We start from the raw sequence: 19223 nt of genomic DNA on the forward strand, positions 1-19223 counted from the left end.
GTTGACATCTCAAACCTTCCATTTAAGCATGAAATGAAGCAATAAATAAATAAATACGCTGGCTTGTCTTTAAATTATATACATTATTAGTATAATGAAATTATTTAACCAGTTATATATTTTATTTAACATTTTTTTCTCTATTCCTTTTATTCATTTATGTCACATCCAAATTCATTTTTTTCCCAGTCAATACAATGCCACCAACCTTTTATTCATTTATCTCACGTAAAATCAACTCTTTTACACTATCATTTCATTTTTAGCCTTCCTAATAAATAAGTATATCTTATTGTTAAAATTTTAAACTCACACTTTAAGGAAACTTATCTATAAATATCATTCAGTATGTGATAACCTAATATCATAAAAAATATTTACATTAATGATATATTTGTATTACATTCACAAGAATTTACTTCATCCACACATTCTTTTTCCTTTTATTAATATTCTATTCTTCATTTCTCTAAAAGTCTAAATTCATTTCTTTTAGCCAAAACGCCACCAATCTTCCCTCTTTAATTTTTTTTTTCAAATCTCTCACGTAAACCGTTGACTTCCAAATTTTTTTAATTGGACCAATTGCTTTTTCATATTACACTAAATTAAATAGCCAACCAAATTAATAAAAACCACTCTCATAATTCTCATAAAACCAACTCTTTAATTTTTCACAAGATCATCATGAATAACACCACCACCATCTCCGATCCAAATTCCGGCACCGGCTGGTTCTTCGGATCGGAACAAATCCGAGGATTCAACTACGCCATTGGTGTTTCTGCTACCATTGTTCTATTGTTTGCAATCATTACAATAACTTCATATTTTTGTACTCGAAATCAAATACCAGTACAAAGAAACTTAAATCGCGATGAAAATAATAATTGTGTGGTGGAAATGGGGATTGATGAGGCAACACTTTTGAGTTATCCTAAGTTGTTATATTCAGTAGCTAAGGACTCATCAACAACTAGTACTTGTTGTTCAATATGTTTAGCAGATTACAAGGATAATGACATGCTAAGGTTGTTGCAAGATTGTGGACATTTGTTTCATTTGAAGTGTGTGGATCCTTGGCTTATGTTGAATCCAAGTTGTCCAATTTGTAGAACATCTCCCTTGCCAACACCACAATCTACTCCTTTGGCTGAGGTTGTTCCTTTGGCTTCTAGACTTTCCACCTTGATGTTGCAGTAAAAATTCTGACTTCCTTACTGACTTCACATATTGGCTTAAAGTTTAAGATTGGACCCTTATATTTTTTTTTCTTTTCAAATGGCATCAAATTCTTGGTGTTGTTGATATGACAAAGTCTAAGCTTAGTTGTTTCACTTATTGGCTTAAAGTTTAAGATTGGACCCTTATATTTTTTTTCTTTTCAAATGGCATCAAATTCTTGGTGTTGTTGATATGACAAAGTCTAAGCTTAGTTGTTTGTCCAAGTGAGTTATAACCAATTGTAGTATTGATCATGTATTATTACAGTAACATGATTTTAAAAGATAGGGAGAAGCAGGTTACGTGAATTTACTATATGGCCATTGACTTATAGTATTATTGCATGACAGTCATCATACTAGTTTTTCTAATAAAAAATATTGCTCATATTTCATTAATTTTCATATAAAAGTTATTTCAACCATTTTTCAAAGCACCTATCTAAGTATTAGAATTCACTAATTTGCAAAAATGAATTCGTTAGATTTGTTGTTGTTTTAAGAAATAAATGACTGTGATTTTTTTAATGATATTTGAAACTTATTTGAGCTTATTCAGAGATTTAGTTGTTGAATCACATGTTGAATTGTTAAAATTTGAAGAATAATGTCATTCTCTCTAGGAAAAATTATACTCAGTTGAACATCAAGATTAGATGCATGAACCTCATGTTAAATAATGCTGAAGAAGTTAAATGCTGAGCTGGAAAGTTAGTTGGAGTGATGAGTTGGAAGTAAGTTACAAATTAGACTTGAAGTTTGTTAGTTTGTTATAACAGAATTCAGTTACAAAGTTAGCTTGAAACACAAGTCAACAATGCTCTATATAAGGGCATGTATAATGCATTGTTTACATATACAGAAAATGAAACTCTACTGCAGCTTCTCTTCTTCTTCATCTTCTATCTTTACTTGTTAGATAGTTGTTTGTATTGATAAAAATTAACATGGTATCAGAGCATCGATTGTTGTAGTTAAATCTCAACAGTTGAAGCCATGGATAGTTCAGAGGAGTCGCAGGAAGAAACTACTCAGATTTCACAAATAGACTACACTCATCCACTGTTTTTACAGCCTTCAGATATACCAGGGACTACATTGATTAGTTTAAAGTTGATATGGCCGAAAAATTATACATTGTGGAGTAGATCAATGGCACTAGCTTTGCTGGGGAAGAATAAGATAGGTATGATTGATGGAAGCTGCACTCGAAGCATGTACAAGGGAGAATTGACAAAACAATGGGATAGATGTAATGCTCTAGTCTTCTCATGGATCAGTGGAGTAGTTGCGCTAGAGTTAATCTCTAGTATAGTACTTGCCTCGACTGCAAATAAAGTGTGGGATGAGTTTAAAGAGAGATTTCACAAATCAAACCTCATTAGGATATATTAATTGTGGAAAGAAATTGCCATGAAGACACAAGGTACAGATTCAATCACTGTCTATTATTCTAAGTTGAAGGATTGCTGGGATGAACTAGAGCTATTAGCACCTCAGCCTTCTATCTGTGAGGGTACAAAACCAGGTGAATACATATTGCATTTGAATAATCAAAGATTGCTACAATTCCTAATAGGATTAAAAGAAACTTACAGCCATGTAAGGAGTGATATTCTTCTTAGAACACCAATTTTAAGTGTGAATCAAGCATACTCTATAGTAGTACAGGAAAAGAGTCAAAGGAAACTAGGAGTAGTTGATCTCACTCGAAATTCCTTGAGTTTGCTGGCTGCGAGTAGAGATGGTAATTTTAGATCTAAAAGGCCTATGAATGGTGGAGCTATAGGTACTATTCCTGGTACTGTATGTGATCACTGTGGATATAAAGGTCATTTAAAGAAGAATTATTATAGGTTAATTGGCTATTCTCCTGATTTTAAAAGTAAGAAATATCTAGCAACACAAGGAGGAAATAATATAGGATCAAGTAATCCAGGAAGGAACTATCTACAAGCATATCATGCTACTATAACTGAAGTTGTTGTAACTGAAGCTGGAGGTGAAACAAACTTTAGATCATCAGGTGGAGGTCATTATCTTTCAGAAGAGCAATATCAGCACTACATGAACTTGAAAGGAAAAACACAAGAACAACAGTCACAAGGTTACACAGGTGAATATCATTACAATTTTGTAGGTATATCATCTTTGTTATCACAAGTACAACAGTGTGAGTGGATTGTAGATTCAGGAGATTTTTATCATATAACACCACTTAGGAGAGTGTTGAATAATCTTAAAGCTGTTGACAGACAACAAAATAATGAAGTTCAGGTTCCTACAGGAGATAAATATAATATAACACACACAGGAGAAACAATTATTTTAAAAATCAAAAACTTAAAGATGTCTTATATGTGCCTGATTTCAAGTTCAACTTGTTATCAGTATCTAAGATAACTAAGGAGCTTTGTTGTTCAGTCAACTTTTATCCAAAATTCTGCATATTTCAGGATCTCTACAGTGGCAAGGTATTGGGGATTGGTAGAGAATATGATGAATTATACTGGCTGAAGGAGGAAGAATCAATCACAATAGGAGAAGTAATCAAGGATCAGTCAGAGTTAGCCTTATAGCATAGCAGACTTGGCCATCCTTCTATAGAAGTATTTAATAGCATTGGTGACTTAGAAATAAAAATGTGTAAAGAACAACAACAACTTTGCATAGTATGTCCTATGGCTAAACAAAGTAGGCTCAAGTTTTCCCTCAGTACATCTAGTACATCTAAAACTACTGATTGTTTCCATCTATTACATGTTGATGTATAGGGACCTTTCAAGGTTCCCATCTATGATAGGAAGCACTATTTTGTGACTATTGAATATGACTTCAGTAGATACTCTTGGATTTGTTTAATACAATCTAAATGTGAAGTGATTGTTTTGTTGAAAGATTTCTTGTATAAAGTAAAAAATCAGTATGCTGTCAATGTCAAAATTTTGAGATCTGATAATGGGAAAGAGTTCATCAATTCCAGTTGTCATGAATTATTCTCCTCTTTAGGGATTGTGCATCAAAGTAGTTGTCCATATACCCCTCAGCAAAATGGACTTGTGGAAAGAAAACACAGACACATTTTGGAGGTTGCAAGAGCTTTAAAGTTTCAAAGTGGGATCCCCCATATATTTTAGGGTGATTGTGTACAAACAACTGTTTATCTTATCAACAAGTTACCATCTAATGTCTCGCAAGGAAAGTCACCATTTGAGGTCCTGCATGATAAACCTGCAATCTTAGGTCATCTCAGGGTCTTTGGTTGTCTTTGTTTTGCTACAATGTTTCCTAGAGGGAGCAAGTTTGATTCTAGAGTAAGGAAGACTGTCCTACTTGGCTATGAAGAAACACAAAATGGTTATAGACTTTTTAACATGGAAACTGGTGTTTTTCTGGTTAGTAGGGATGTCAGCTTTAGAGAATCTATATTTCCTTTAAGAAGGCTAAGACAGATCTTGATGACATCTTTTGTCCTGTCCCTACACAAGATATACATGAGCATGCTTTGCCAATTGCAACTGATAGAGAACAGGCTATGCAGGAGGAAATTAATAAGACTTTGCTAGTAGAAAGAGTAAATATTGTTGAATCTTCAGTAGTAGAGCTACCTGAAGCTATGATAGCAGGGTCAGACAATGCAAAAAATGTGATAAATGATACCACATTTCCAGAAGAGGTTATAGGAGCAGGTCCTCTTCATGGCATACCAGCAGAACCAGAAGTAAGAAGAATCAGTATACTATCAGAACCAGAAGTAAGAAGAATCAGCACTAGGACAACCAAACCTCCTATATGGATGCAGGATTATGCAGTATCTAAGAAGACAGTCAGTCAGGCATCTGTGTTTTCCATTTCTGATTTCATCTCCTATACCAATTTATCTCCTAACTATCAAACATACTTAAGTGCTTTTTCAGCAGCACTTGAACCTCAATCATTCTAAGATGCTTCTTAAGATCAGAGGTGGGTTAAAGCAATGGAGCAAGAGATACATGCCTTGGAAGAGAATCATACATGTAACATTGTTAATCTTCCAGCTGATAAGAAGGCTATAGGTTCTAAATGGGTATACAAGATTAAGTACAAGTCTAATGGTGAAATTAAGAGGTTTAAAGCTAGACTAGTGGCCAAAGGATACAATCAAAAAGAAGGGTTGAATTTCCATGATACTTTTTCACCAGTGGCAAAGATGGTGTCTGTTAGAACTGTGATTAGTTTGGCTACATCTAAGCATTGGGTTATCTCACAAATGGATGTTAGCAATGCATACTTACAAGGGGACTTATATGAAGATGTCTATATGCATATGCCACAAGGATTCTGTAAAAATAGAGACAAGAAGGTCTGCAAGCTTGTCAAATCTCTATATAGATTGAAACAAGCCTCAAGGCAGTGGAATATCAAACTTACAGATGCACTGGTCAATGCAGGGTATTCACAAAGTGCATAGACCATTCTCTATTTACAAAGAAGGAAGGGGTGGACATTGCTATTATACTAGTGTATGTGGACGATTTGTTGATAACAGATAGCACACCTAAACTGATAGAAGATGCTAAAAAGACCTTGCATGCTCACTTCAAAGTTAAGGATTTAGGACCTTTGAGATACTTTCTTGGCATTGAAGTTATGAGGTCTGGGAGGGGAATACTCGTCAATCAAAGGAAGTATACCTTGGAGTTAATTTCAGAAGTTATCTTCTACACCATTAGAAGCTAATCACAAGCTCACAACAGTAGATTATGATACTCATATGGGAAACAAAGTTGATCCTGAAGTAGAAGACTTAGTTGGATATCAAAAATTGATTGGAAAATTAATCTATCTCACTCTCACTAGGCCAGACATATGTTTTGCTGTCCAGGTACTTAGTCAGTTCATGCAAAGGCCTAAACAATATCATTTGGATATAACTATGAGAGTGGTGAGATATTTGAAAGGATCACCAGGTCTTGGTTTATTCTTTCCATCCAATACAACATCAAAGTTAGCCATATATTGTGACTCTGATTGGGCAGCCTGCCCTAGTACTAGAAGGTTAGTCACAGGATATGTAGTGAAGTTAGGGGGTGCTCTTTTGTCCTAGAAATCAAAGAAGCAGCAGACAGTCAGTAGAAGCTCAACTGAAGCTGAGTATAGGAGCATGACAATGGCAGTGGCTGAATTGACTTGGGTGTATGGGCTGCTACAAGAATTAAACTGTAATGCTCCTACTCTTGTTAGATTATACTGTGACAATCAAGCAGCCATACAGATAGCCTCTAATCTTATATTCCATGAAAGAACCAAACACATAGAGATTGAATTCCATTTTGTTAGAGAAAAGATCAAGAGTGGGCTGGTTCAACCACAATTTATTCCCACAGCCTCACAAATTGCAGATGTGTTAACTAAGAGTTTGGGTGTTGCTCAGCATAAATTACTGATTTCCAAGCTTGGTATGTTCAATGCTTTCCACATACCAGCTTGAGGGGGGGGTGTTAAATAATGCTGAAGAAGTTAAATGTTGAGCTGGAAAGTTAGTTGGAGTGATGAGTTGGAAGTTAGTTACAAATTAGACTTGGAGTTTGTTAGTTTGTTATAACAGAATTCAGTTACAAAGTTAGCTTGAAAGACAAGTCAACAATGCTCTATATAAGAGCATGTATAATGCATTGTTTACATATACAGAAAATGAAACTCTACTACAACTTCTCTTCTTCTTCATCTTCTTTCTTTACTTGTTAGATAGTTGTTTGTAGATTGATAAAAATTAACAAGTCATATGTGGCTAAACTGCATGCAAAATGCCTGAATTAATTATAGCCATATGTGACTGAAGTTTTTTCATGTACATGACCTACCAACTTCAAATATGAATTTTTACAATTTTAGTCTGATATGTCTGAAGTTATTCTGAAGTAGATAGACTTATAAAGTTTTATACAAAGCGCTCGTTTGATTAGGGAATAAGTTATCCCAATATAATTAGTTATACAAGATTGTTATTCCAACCCCAATATGGGATAAATATAACACTACAATTTTGAGATAATTCAGTTATCCTACAATTTTATCGCAATCAAACATAAAATAAACTCATCATATAATTAATCTCGAAATTATTTATCTCATTCCTGTTTTGCCTCTAGTCAATTTTGAGGCCCGTGGATCTTGTAGGTTAATTTGAAAAATAAAACAAAACACTTAGGATATACATAAAAGTAGTTGTAATCTGAGATATCTTGTATTATTTTTCTCTATCATAGTAGTAGATAACCTTAAATTATTTTTTATTAATTTGAAAACATAAGTTTGGCATTGATTGAAGTGTGAACTTCGTTAATCTTTGTGTTTTTCCCTTTTTCTTATTTTTTATATTTATTTGTGTATAATGATATGCTATTTATATTCCAGAGTCTTCTTCAACATAAACAAACAAACAATGAAGTTAATTAAATTCATGTCATGTAACATAAAATACATAAAAATAGTCATCATATAATATGTGACCCCCCAAATTCTTTGGTGCATGGAACGTGCAATTAGTAGAGTGCTCATTAAGAAGAGAGAGAAAGAGTCAAATAAATTATTAACTAACTATATATATATATATATATACTTCTAATTAATTAATTTATTATAGGTGTTAAAGTTGAAGAAATGTAGCAGAAAAAGATGTTGATCACATGAGACAAAGCTTACAAGATAATGATAGATTAGACTTTAGAGGACGTTGACATCTCAAAACTTTCCATCCAAGCAAGAGTTATACTCCCCTCAAGTATTAAATTATCTGTCGTAATTTTTAAAATAAATTTCTTAAAAAATACTTTTTCCATCTTATATTAAATATTCACCTTACAATAAATTGGTATTGCAAATTATTTATCGATTGATAAAATCAAGATATAATTTATTAATATATTTTTTATTTTAATTTGACAATTAATTTATTTTTATAAAAACATAAATAAGTCTGTAAATTTCAAAAAAGAAAAATCTTAAAGGAAAAATTAGTAAAATCGACCTTCTTATTTATAATTTATTAATTAGAGACATGTACAGAGAAAAGTAAATAACTAATTAATATGGAAAGGAGGGAGTATATCCTTCAGTGATATTTGAATAATCATAACATCACTCATAATTAAGGTATCTTCAAGAACAATAACTACTACTATTAAAAAAGATATATATTAATTTTATTTTAAAATTTTAAAATAATAAATAATTTGAGATAACTATTTTTAGAAATTTTGGGACAAAGGGAGTGCAAATAAAAGCACTATAGTCTAAATATATATCCACAAATATAAATTCACAAGAAAACACTTACTTTTTTTCTTTTTTTAATTAAATAGTACGTCTTCTTTTTTGTTCGTTTCTTTAAAAACAAAATTGATTTCCCTCAATCAAAACCGTTGACTTCCATATAATTATCTTAATTTGGACCATTTCCTTAATTTTGGTCTTATAATACCAATGGCCAACCAAACCCAAAACCACTCCCATAGCCATAATTCTCTTACAAAATCATCATGAATAACACCACCACCATCTCCGATCCAAATTCCGGCACCGACGGCTTCCTCGGATCGGGTCATATCGGAGGATTTGGGTACGGAATCGGTGTCTCAGTAGGTATTCTTCTTTTAATTACAACTATAACCCTCACATCATATTTTTGTACTCGAAATCAAACATTAGAGTTACCACCACCAAGAAGAAGGCATAGAATTAATCGAGGTACGCTACAACATGATCATAATCATGATGGTCAAGACAACAACAACAACAATTGTATAATTGATATTATTGGGATCGACGAGACAACTCTTTTAAGTTATCCTAAGTTGTTGTACTCTGAAGCTAAGGTAAATCATAAGGACACAACAGCTAGTTGTTGTTCAATATGTTTAGCTGATTATAAGAATAAAGATATGTTGAGATTATTGCCACATTGTGAACATTTGTTTCATTTGAAATGTGTGGATCCTTGGCTTATGTTGAATCCAAGTTGTCCTGTTTGTAGAACATCTCCTTTGCCAACACCACAATCTACTCCTTTAGCTGAGGTTGTTCCTTTGGCAACTAGACCTTTGGGATGAATTCAATGGCGCCCGACTAATTTAAATTCATACAACATATGTCTCGTTAAGGAGAAACGTACGCTTCTTGTTGGAGATTTAATTTCTTCATAGGTAATGAATGACATTAGTTTCTTGATCTTTTGGGATGACTAACTCGACTAATTCAGATTCGCATGGTCAAGGAGAAACGTACGCTCCCATGTCTTCATTGGTAATTAATGACATTATTTTCTTGATCTTGTTTATTTTTCTTATAAAATTCCTGTGTAAACTGTAGATTAATTAGTTCTTCTTCTTCACTTGTTTATTTTTCTTATAAAATCCCTGTGTAAACTGTAGATTAATTAGTTCTTCTTCTTCACTTTTTTTTTTGTTTTTACATTGACCCCATTTTCTGAAAAAAAAATTCATACAGTTGTAAAATATTAGTGCTTGAAAGGGAAACATTGATTAGTTAATTTTCTTGTTTTTTCTTTTTTGTTATTCGATTCTCTTTTTTCTTTCTACTTCCTCTTCTTTTATGGATCTTATAAGGGATATTAATTAATTAATAGGTGGACTAAAAACAATTAATTAGGGGTGGTTATTGATTAATTAGTTGCGTTAATGAAATCAAAATTAAACCAATGTAAAATTTCGAACAAGTAAAGTAGTACAATATAATTGGTTGACTGCACAAAGAAATATAACCTCTCAAATGTTGATGATATGTAAATTCACATTGCTAATTACTTGCATTATCGATGGCAAAGCCAGAAATTTTTCCAAAATGAATGTTTTTGACGAGCTGAAGGGAGGTCTCAACGACGAGCAGTTGATAAAAACGAATCGGCCAATAAACCAAATAAAAAAAATATTATCAAATTATTGGATTAACGAATTTTTAATGATTTTCCTAAAAGCTAGGTTAAACAATCGGAATATAATTATATATAGTTCCTTCCATCTTGAAATCAAGATATCTAACTGTTTTCATACACAAATTGGATAGCTTCCCACAAACAAACTACTCCTTCCGTCCCATATTAAATGTACACTTTCTATTTTAAACTTTTGAATAACAGAGGAGACAGAGAAATTGTGTTGGGAGATTTGGAACATACAGGAAGGAGTCACGATATTGGGGATTGTAGGAGTATTACGGTCGATGAGGTTAAAGGTACTGTTCGTAGGATGCGCTGGGGAAGAGCGACCGGACCTGACGAGATCCCTGGAGAATTTTGGAAGAGTGTGGGCTCGGTAGGTTTGGAATGACTGACTAGGTTATTTAATGTCATCTTTACGACTGCAAAGATGCCCGTAGAATGGAGGTCGAGCATCATGATCCCTCTATACAAAAACAAGGGGGATAGCCAGAGTTGCGACAACTATAGAGGTATCAAGCTTCTAAGCCATACTATGAAAGTGTGGGAAAGAGTGGTGGAGATGAGGGTGAGGAGAGGCGTGTCTATTTCAGAGAACCAGTTCAGATTTATGCTGGGACGCTCAACTACGAAAGTCATCCATCTTATGAGGAGACTAATAGAGCAATATAGGGAGAGGAAGAGAGACTTGCATATGGTATTCATCGACTTAGAAAAGGCTTACGATAAAGTCCCACGAGAGATACTATGGAGATGTTTGGAGGCTAAAGGTATACCGGTAGCATACATAAGGGTGATCAAGGACATGTACGAGGGTGCCAAAACCAGGGTAAGGACAGTAGGAGGAGACTCAGAACACTTCCCAATTGTGATGGGGTTGCATCAAGGATCAGCTCTTAGTCCGTTTCTATTTGCCTTGGTGATGGATGTATTGATGCGACAAATTCAAGGTGAGGTGCCATGGTGTATGCTTTTTGTGGACGACATAGTCCTCATCGATGAGACTCGTAGCGGAGTTAACGCTAAGCTGAAAGATTGGAGACGCACATTGGAGTCTAAAGGGTTTAAGTTGAGTAGGACCAAGACAGAGTACCTAGAGTGCCAGTTCAGTGAGACACCTTAGGAGGTTGGCGCGGAAGTTAGGCTCGGGGACCAAGCCATCCAAAATAAAAGTAGTTTTAAGTACCTTGGTTCTATAATGCAAGGCAGCGGGGAGATCGACGAGGATGTCACACATCGTATTGGGGCAGGATGGAGGAAATGAAGGCTCGCCTCCGGTGTGTTGTGTGACAAGAAGGTGCCACCACAACTTAAGGGCAAGTTCTACAAAGTGGTGGTTAGACCAGCTATGTTATACGGGGCGGAGTGTTGGCCAGTTAAGGTCTCCCACGTGCAAAAGATGAAAGTTGCCGAGATGAGAATGTTGAGATGAATGTGTGGGCATACCAGGAGCGACAGGATTAGAAATGAGGCTATTCAAGACAAGGTAGGAGTGGCCTCGGTGGAAGACAAGATGCGGGAGACGCGACTGAGATGGTTTGGGCATGTGAAGAGGAGAGTCCCAGATGCCCCAGTGCAGAGATGTGAGAAGTTGGCCATGGATGGTTTCAGAAGAGGTAGGGGTAGGCCAAAGAAATATTGGGGAGAGGTGATCAGACAGGACATGACGCATTTACGACTTACCGAGGACATGACCTTAGATATGAGGGTATGGAGGACAAACATTAGGGTAGAGGGCTAGTACACAGTGGCATTATTCCCCCTTATCCATAGGCGTATTAATGCACTATGATTTCTTGTACTCTGATTTATGGTATTTATGTTATTATCTAATAATAACTACTGTTTTTTGTGCTTTGATTATTTCGTTATCTACTTATCTACTTTTAATATTCTTGTCTGACATTTTTCTATGCTTCTATTGAGCCGAGGGTCTTTCAGAAACAGTCGTCCTACATTGGTAGAAGTCAGGTCTGCGTACACTTTACCCTCCCTAGACCCCACGATGTGGGATTTCACTGGGGGGTTGTTGTTGTATTATTTTGTCCATTATTCATATTAATTAGTCTCTTGAAAAAAGAAATTTTGGATATTCAAATTTTTTTTTAACTTCCAAAGGTCATAATAATTGTAAGGGTAAAATGAGAAAAAAATAATTAATTTTATCCTAATTTAGTAAGTGATCAAGTAATATGGGACAAATACTTTTAGTAAGATGTCTATCTAATATGATTATCATAAAGATTTCTTTATTTTTGCAATAAACTAAGGGGTCGTTTGGTTTCACTACAAGTTATGATGAGATAAGTTATGATGAGATTAGTTATGATAGGATAAGTTATGCTGGGATTAGTTCTTATTGGTTGTTTGGTTTGTTGTATTCAAAATAATATGCATTGCATAAATTTTAAGAACAAATTGTTTGTTTACAAAAATACCCTTTACTTAGTTTTTTTATATTTTCTTTGCAAACTTTAGTTATTCATTCTTAAAAATAAAACTTTCATCTTATTTAGTTTAAATATTTTTATGTGTGCATTTCCCTGAAGGTACCATATGCATTTAAAAAATAAAACATTCATATTATTTAGCTTAAAAATAGAACTTTCATCTTAAATTTGTTAAAACAAAAGAGGATTTATTATTTATATCACTCCATTTAAGCAAATATCACTCTTAGATTGTAAAATACTAAAGTTTTCATTTTAGTTGATATATAAAATGCAAGATTTTAAGTGACTAAAAAAATATATAACTAAAAATATGTAATGCTGCAGTAGAGAAATCAAAACATAAATAAACATAAGTTAGTCAAATAAATTAACAAATAAAAAATATATTTGTATAATCAATTTTTTAAATAAAAATATAAAGAATTATCATAAAAATAAGTAGTGAAGATTGTGAATGTTATTATACATGGTATTAAAAATAATGTGAACATACCTAAATGTGAAAAATGATGTATAAAAGGGTTTAAAGGAATATTTTTGTCATTTTCTCTATTTTATTTCGGGATAAGTTATCCCAAAATTACTATACCACCCAAGAGGAGGGATAACTTATCCCAGTACTAATTCTTAATCTTGAGATAAATTATCTAGGACTTGCCAACCAATCAACAAATTAAGTCGCACTATAATTTAATGAGAAATTTTCACATATAGCCACTCAAAAATACCTTAATTATGCTTCATAGCTATAGTTTGCTAATTACAATTCGTAGTTATAGTTATAGCAGCGTTTGTATAATTCACGCAATATTTGTATACGTTTGTATAATTCGCTATACAATTTATAGTTTTTGTTTCACGTTTGTATATTTCACTATACAGTTCATGCACAACGTTTGTATAATTCGCTATAAATTTTCTAGTGTTTGTATATTTTGCTATACAATTTGATTTATGCACAACGTTTGTATAATTCGCTATAAATTTTCTAGTGTTTGTATATTTTGCTATACAATTTGATTTATGCACAACGTTTGTATAATTCGCTATAAATTTTCTAGTGTTTGTATATTTTGCTATACAATTTGATTTATGCATAACGTTTGTATAAATCGCGCGAATTATACAAAACTCAATGTATAATCACGCGTATTATACAAAACTTAAACTGTAATTACAGCTAGATGTTTACTGCAAGCCATAAATAATTTAAACTATAGTTATGCTAACTCATAAACTAGTATATATTTTCTTATCCGCATAATTTTCCCTAATTTAATTTCGAAACTATTTGATGTTATCCTTCACACCAAATAACCCCTAAGGGGTGGAATTTGGCCCAACAGATCAAGCTCACCTACCTATTTTCTCACAAAGCCACCTCTTCTCCTCTTTCCCCAAAATTCAGCCCTACCTTCTCCAAACAACCGTCGCCATCATTACTCCCCAAGAATCGAGCAATGATATTATCTCTTTGTATTTGTATTTTTTTTCATTTTTTGTGTGGTCTCGATTTTTAGCTTTCTCGAATTTGTTTTTTGTTCATGCGCCCAGTTATTATGTTTGTTGTATTACTATGGCTGAAATCATATCATATTTTTGTGTTTTTTAAGTTATAATGCTCGAGTCCATTTCCTTCTGTTTGTAGGTACAATAGCTCCATCGAAACCATATGCGAATTTCATGGTGGTGCCGATATGATCAAAATATATTTCTTACAGTATGTCCCGTGAATACTTAGAACTAATAGAGTTAGTCAGTGTGATGAAGACGTATCTTAGATATTTATTAAACGGATACACACCAGAGATACCTGTTGGATTTTGATTCTTTTTCCTTTTTTATGTGGATAAATAAAAACCCGATTTAGACTAGCCACTTTTGCCTATAAGCCCAATTTTTATGATGCATATGTAAGACTCTTCTAGGTCTTATTTTCATAATTCACGAGAGAGATCAGCCACCACAATAGAGAGAAAAGTGGGAGAGTGCAGATTTTCGCACAAGCCCAAGCAGCCATTTTTAAATTGCGATTTCCTCTTCGTTTCTTGTCCGATTGAATTGATTTTTGAATGGTTTATTTCTTTAAATTTTATATTGAATATTATGTTTATAATATTTAAGCTCAAGTATGATTATCATAAGGATTTCCTTATTTTTTCACTAAACTAAGGGATGAAATTTAGCCCAATAGATCAGGCCCACCCGCTTATTTTCTCACAAAGCCACATCTTCTCCTCTTTCCCCAAAATTCAGCCCTACCTTCTCCAAACAACCGCCGCCAGCATTACTCCCTAAGAATCGGCCAATAATATTATCCCTTTGTATTTATATTTTTTCATTTTCCGTCTACTCTTGATTTTCAACTTTCTCCAATCTATTTTTGTTCATGATCCCAGTTGTTATGCTTGTTGTATTGCTATGGATTGAACCATACCACATTTTTGCGTTTTTTAAGTTATAATGCTTGAGTCTTTTTCCCTTTATATGTAGATAAATAAAAGTCCAATTTGGAGTAGCCCACTTTTGCCCATAAACCAAATTCTTATGATGCATATGTAAGACTCTTTTAGGTCTTATTTTAATGTCAAATATGATTATCATAAGGATTTCCTTATTTTTTCAATAAACTAAGGGTTGGAATTTGGCCCAACAGATCAGGCCCACCCGATTATTTCCTCACAAAGCCACCTCTTCTCCTCTTTCCACAAAATTCAGCCCTACTTTCTCCAAACAGCCGCCTCAAGCATTACTCCCCAAGAATCGACCAATGATATTATCCCTTTGTATATGTATTTTTTTTCATTTTTCCTGTGCTCTCTGTTTTCACTTTCTCGAATCTGTTTTTGTTCATGCGACCAATTGTTGTGCTTGTTGTATTGCTATAGCTCGAATATTTTCGTGTTTTTTAAGTTATAATGCTTGAGTCTTTTTCCTTTCCTATACAAATAAATAAAATTCAATTTGGACTAGCCCACTTTTTTCCATAAGCCCAATTCTTATGATGCATATGTAAGACTCTTCTAGGTCTTATTTTCATAATTAATGAGAGAAATCAGCAGCCACAATAGAGAGAAAAGTGAGAGAGTGCAGATTTTTGCACAAGCCGTAGCATCTATTTTCAAATCATGATTTCCACTTCGTTTTTTGTTCGATTGAACTGATATTTGAACCACTTGTTCCTTTCAACTTTAAAATCAAATATGACTATTATAAGAGTTTCTTTATTTTTGCAATAAACTAAGAGATGGAATTTGTATAAAAGAGGTACAGATACAATATTAAGGATATATACAGAAATTCTCAAAATTTCATACATCTTCATCTTGGTTTTCTAACATAATGACCACTATTAGATGTCTACTCACAGTTGCTGTAAAGAAGGGATGGAAAATGTCTCAACTTGATGTCAATAATACCTTTTTACATGGTGAATTACAAGAGGAGGTCTATATGAGATTCCCAGCAGGGTTGGAACCTCTTTCACTAAGACATGTTTTTCTTCTAAAGAAGTCTTTGTATGGTCTTAAACAGGCATCTCAACAATGGTATGCTAGGCTTGCGGGAGCTTTGAGTTTCAAAGGATATACTAATTCTTTAAATGACTACTCTTTGTTTTTCAAGACTACTGGTGATCTTATTTCCATTATCGCAGTATATGTGGATGACATTTTAATCACAGGTGATGCAGTTTCAGAAATTCTAGATGTTACTAATTTTCTTAATGCTGAATTCAAAGTCAAAATGTTGGGGGATATAAACTATTTTCTGGGCATGGAAATAATCACGGAAGACTCAGGTTTCATTATAAGTCAACGGCAATTTACTATGAATCTTCTTAAGGAATTTGACTGCACTGGTTCCAGTGTGTCCTCACCTCTTGACCCTTACATGAAGTTGCAAGCTGAAGATGGACCTTTATTGGACAACCTCACTGAATATCAGCATTTAGTTGGGAAGTTAAATTATCTGACTCATACTAGACCTGATCTATCCTATGCATTTTTATGCCTTAGTCAATACATGCAACGGCCTTGTATTTCACATTTCTCAGCTGCTTAGAGGGTACTTCGTTATCTTAGGGAAGATCTAGGCCAAGGTATTCTTTTATTATCTACGCCTTGTTTTGATCTGCTAGCCTTTTGCGATAGCGACTGGGCCTCCTGCAAGGACAGTAGAAGATCAGTTAGTGGTTTCTTTATTACACTGGGAGGAGCTTCTATTTCTTGGAAGTCAAAGAAATAGATGTCTATTTCCCTCTCCTCTACCGAAGCAGAGTATAGATCAATGAGATGAGTTAAGCGGAGCTTACCTGGTTAGTGCGACTTCTGGATGACCTATCTACTCCTCCTTCACTTTCTATTCCCCTTCATTCCGATAGTCAGGCCGCGATCCACATCGCTCGCAATCCAATTTTCCACGAACGCACAAAACACGTTGACTAGGATTGTCACTTCGTGCGTCAACAATTTCTCTCCGATTTGATTTCATTACATTTTGTCCCTTCTTACCATCAACTTGCAGATTTGTTTACCAAGCCTCTCTCTAGGGCTTTTCACCGTGAGATAATGGACAAGTTGGGTGTTATGAATCTTCCCCCAACTTGAGGGGGATGTTGGTAAGAAGCCATCTCTGAATCTGAAGCTTCAAGAGAAAGATGAAGAGAAAACTAAGAAGAAGAAAATGAACGGACAGAACAACAGAAGTCTCCAGAAGAGGCCAGAAGCTTTTTATGTGTCCAAGATAATGGACACAATACATCACAACTGTTGATTCCCAAGATTGCATCACAGCCATTGATGCTCAAGATAGCATCACAACCATTGAAATTAATTTTAATGGATCAAATCTGGGTCATACACCTCAGCAAATAACGCCTGTACATAAAAATAAAATTAGTTAGTTTGATATTTACTTAACCAATGAGAATAGCACAAATATGTGTAGGATTTTTTTGTTTTTGTTTTTCTTTAATAAATTATTCATTAGGAATTTGTATAAAAGAGGTACAATACAATATTAAGGATATATATAGAAATTCCCAAAATTTCATACATCTTCATCTTGGTTTTCTAACAAAACATGTATGACGAGCCTGCCAAGATTTTTTGCTCTGACAAACTTCTTTCAGGAATGGTAACAGAGCAGCAATACCCAATACAGATGCAACGACGCCAAAAGATCGAACAGTTGCTTTCCTCATATATGCATCAATGTCTTCAATACCAGGACGCGTGGCATTAATAATAGTAGCCAAACCAGCTGACTTGCTGAGATTATATATGATTTCCGTTCCTTCAGCATGAACATTATAATCTTCATCCATCAGCATTAACTGAATCACAAAAAAATATCTTGCGCACATAAGGGCGAACCAACTAATCCAATTCATAGAGAACCCTACTAATATCCTTAACCAGCAAGTGCCTTTCTTGTTCTTCGAGTGTGGGATGCATAAGCAATGGGAAAATTCAATTGAATAAAGGCCTAACACCAATTTCTCTGGCATAATTAATGACCTGTCTCAAAGCATTTTTCATCTGATGGGGTGTGCCATTTTTTCAGGTCAAGCAAACACTTCATAATTGCTTGTTCGTTAGGAGACAACGCCTCTACATCTTCCTTCTTCAACAAAAAACCAAAATACCGGTAATCCTTGGGTTCCATAAATGATTATCCATCTGAAATTTCTTCACCTTTATTAAGAAGAAGAAGAAACATTGCATCAAACTCCTCATCAGTCAAAGGTCGATTTCTCTCCTCAATGTCCTTCTCCCCCAAGTTAATAAGTGTATTAATGGCATCAGGGATATGTTCAACAGGAGTAACAACCGGTAAATAAGCTGCAGCCGGAGTAGCACCTGTACTTCTCATAGTAGCAAGACCTGCCAGTTTTGGCGTAACATCCAGAGTAACACGAGCAGTAGGTTTAACATCTGAATCAGCAACCCTAAGAAGTTTCCTCTCGACCGAGGGAGTAATGAAGGGTGTTCGAATTACATACCACCTTGGAACACCAGGAGTCGAGCCTGACAAGTCCCAATTTGAACTGAGACCGTCCCCCTTCCTCTTCAGATTTGGCTTCTTAATCGCCTTCTTCGCTATTTCCTCGTCTTCCTTCTTCTCCTCATTCACCGGTATGGATTTCTCAGATCCTTCAAACCGATCCGACTTGCGGACATCCTCCTGCCTCTTCTCAATATCATCACCCATTCTATGCTCAATTAATTTCGTTTAAATGTTTGTGAATGAAAAATATTTTATTTATAACTCAAAATTTCTTCAATTTTGTTGTATTGTAAGATTTCTCTGGAATATATTTTGTATTTTTTTTGTGTATTGAAAATAATCTATTTAGACATGAATTAAATAAATAGCAAATAATAAATTCTAAATAACTTAGAATTTTGTATTTCAACTTTGAATTATTATTCCAACAGTTTCTTATGAAATTATATAAAAAAAACTAAGGAGAAGTTATAGATTGTGAGATATTTATAGATCAATTACAAGGTAGTAAAACGAAAAATTGAATTTGATTTCAAGAAGAATTCCTAATTTTTTCTCCAAATTTATAAAAATATTTATAAATTATATGAAAAATACTATAAA

At 34.1% G+C, this 19223-nt stretch overlaps 2 protein-coding genes across 2 annotated transcripts; both read left to right on the forward strand.

The window, feature by feature from the left end:
• The first annotated feature begins 687 nt into the window (after positions 1-687).
• Positions 688-1203, forward strand: LOC129876850 (RING-H2 finger protein ATL70-like). Its single transcript, XM_055952331.1, has one exon. The coding sequence runs from the start codon at positions 688-690 to the stop codon at positions 1201-1203; it is 516 nt and encodes a 171-aa protein (XP_055808306.1).
• Positions 1204-8654: 7451 nt separating this feature from the next.
• LOC129877198 (RING-H2 finger protein ATL70-like) lies at positions 8655-9673 on the forward strand. The gene has a single exon (XM_055952683.1). The coding sequence runs from the start codon at positions 8744-8746 to the stop codon at positions 9311-9313; it is 570 nt and encodes a 189-aa protein (XP_055808658.1). The 5' UTR covers positions 8655-8743; the 3' UTR covers positions 9314-9673.
• Positions 9674-19223: the final 9550 nt, after the last annotated feature.

This window comes from Solanum dulcamara, chromosome 12, assembly GCF_947179165.1.
Source record: "Solanum dulcamara chromosome 12, daSolDulc1.2, whole genome shotgun sequence".
In the NCBI taxonomy this organism is placed as follows: Eukaryota; Viridiplantae; Streptophyta; class Magnoliopsida; order Solanales; family Solanaceae; genus Solanum; species Solanum dulcamara.

Coding starts and splice junctions, on each gene's coding strand:
- LOC129876850 (XM_055952331.1), top strand. CDS start 688: ATGAATAACACCACCACCATCTCCGATCCAAATTCCGGCACCGGCTGG.
- LOC129877198 (XM_055952683.1), top strand. CDS start 8,744: ATGAATAACACCACCACCATCTCCGATCCAAATTCCGGCACCGACGGC.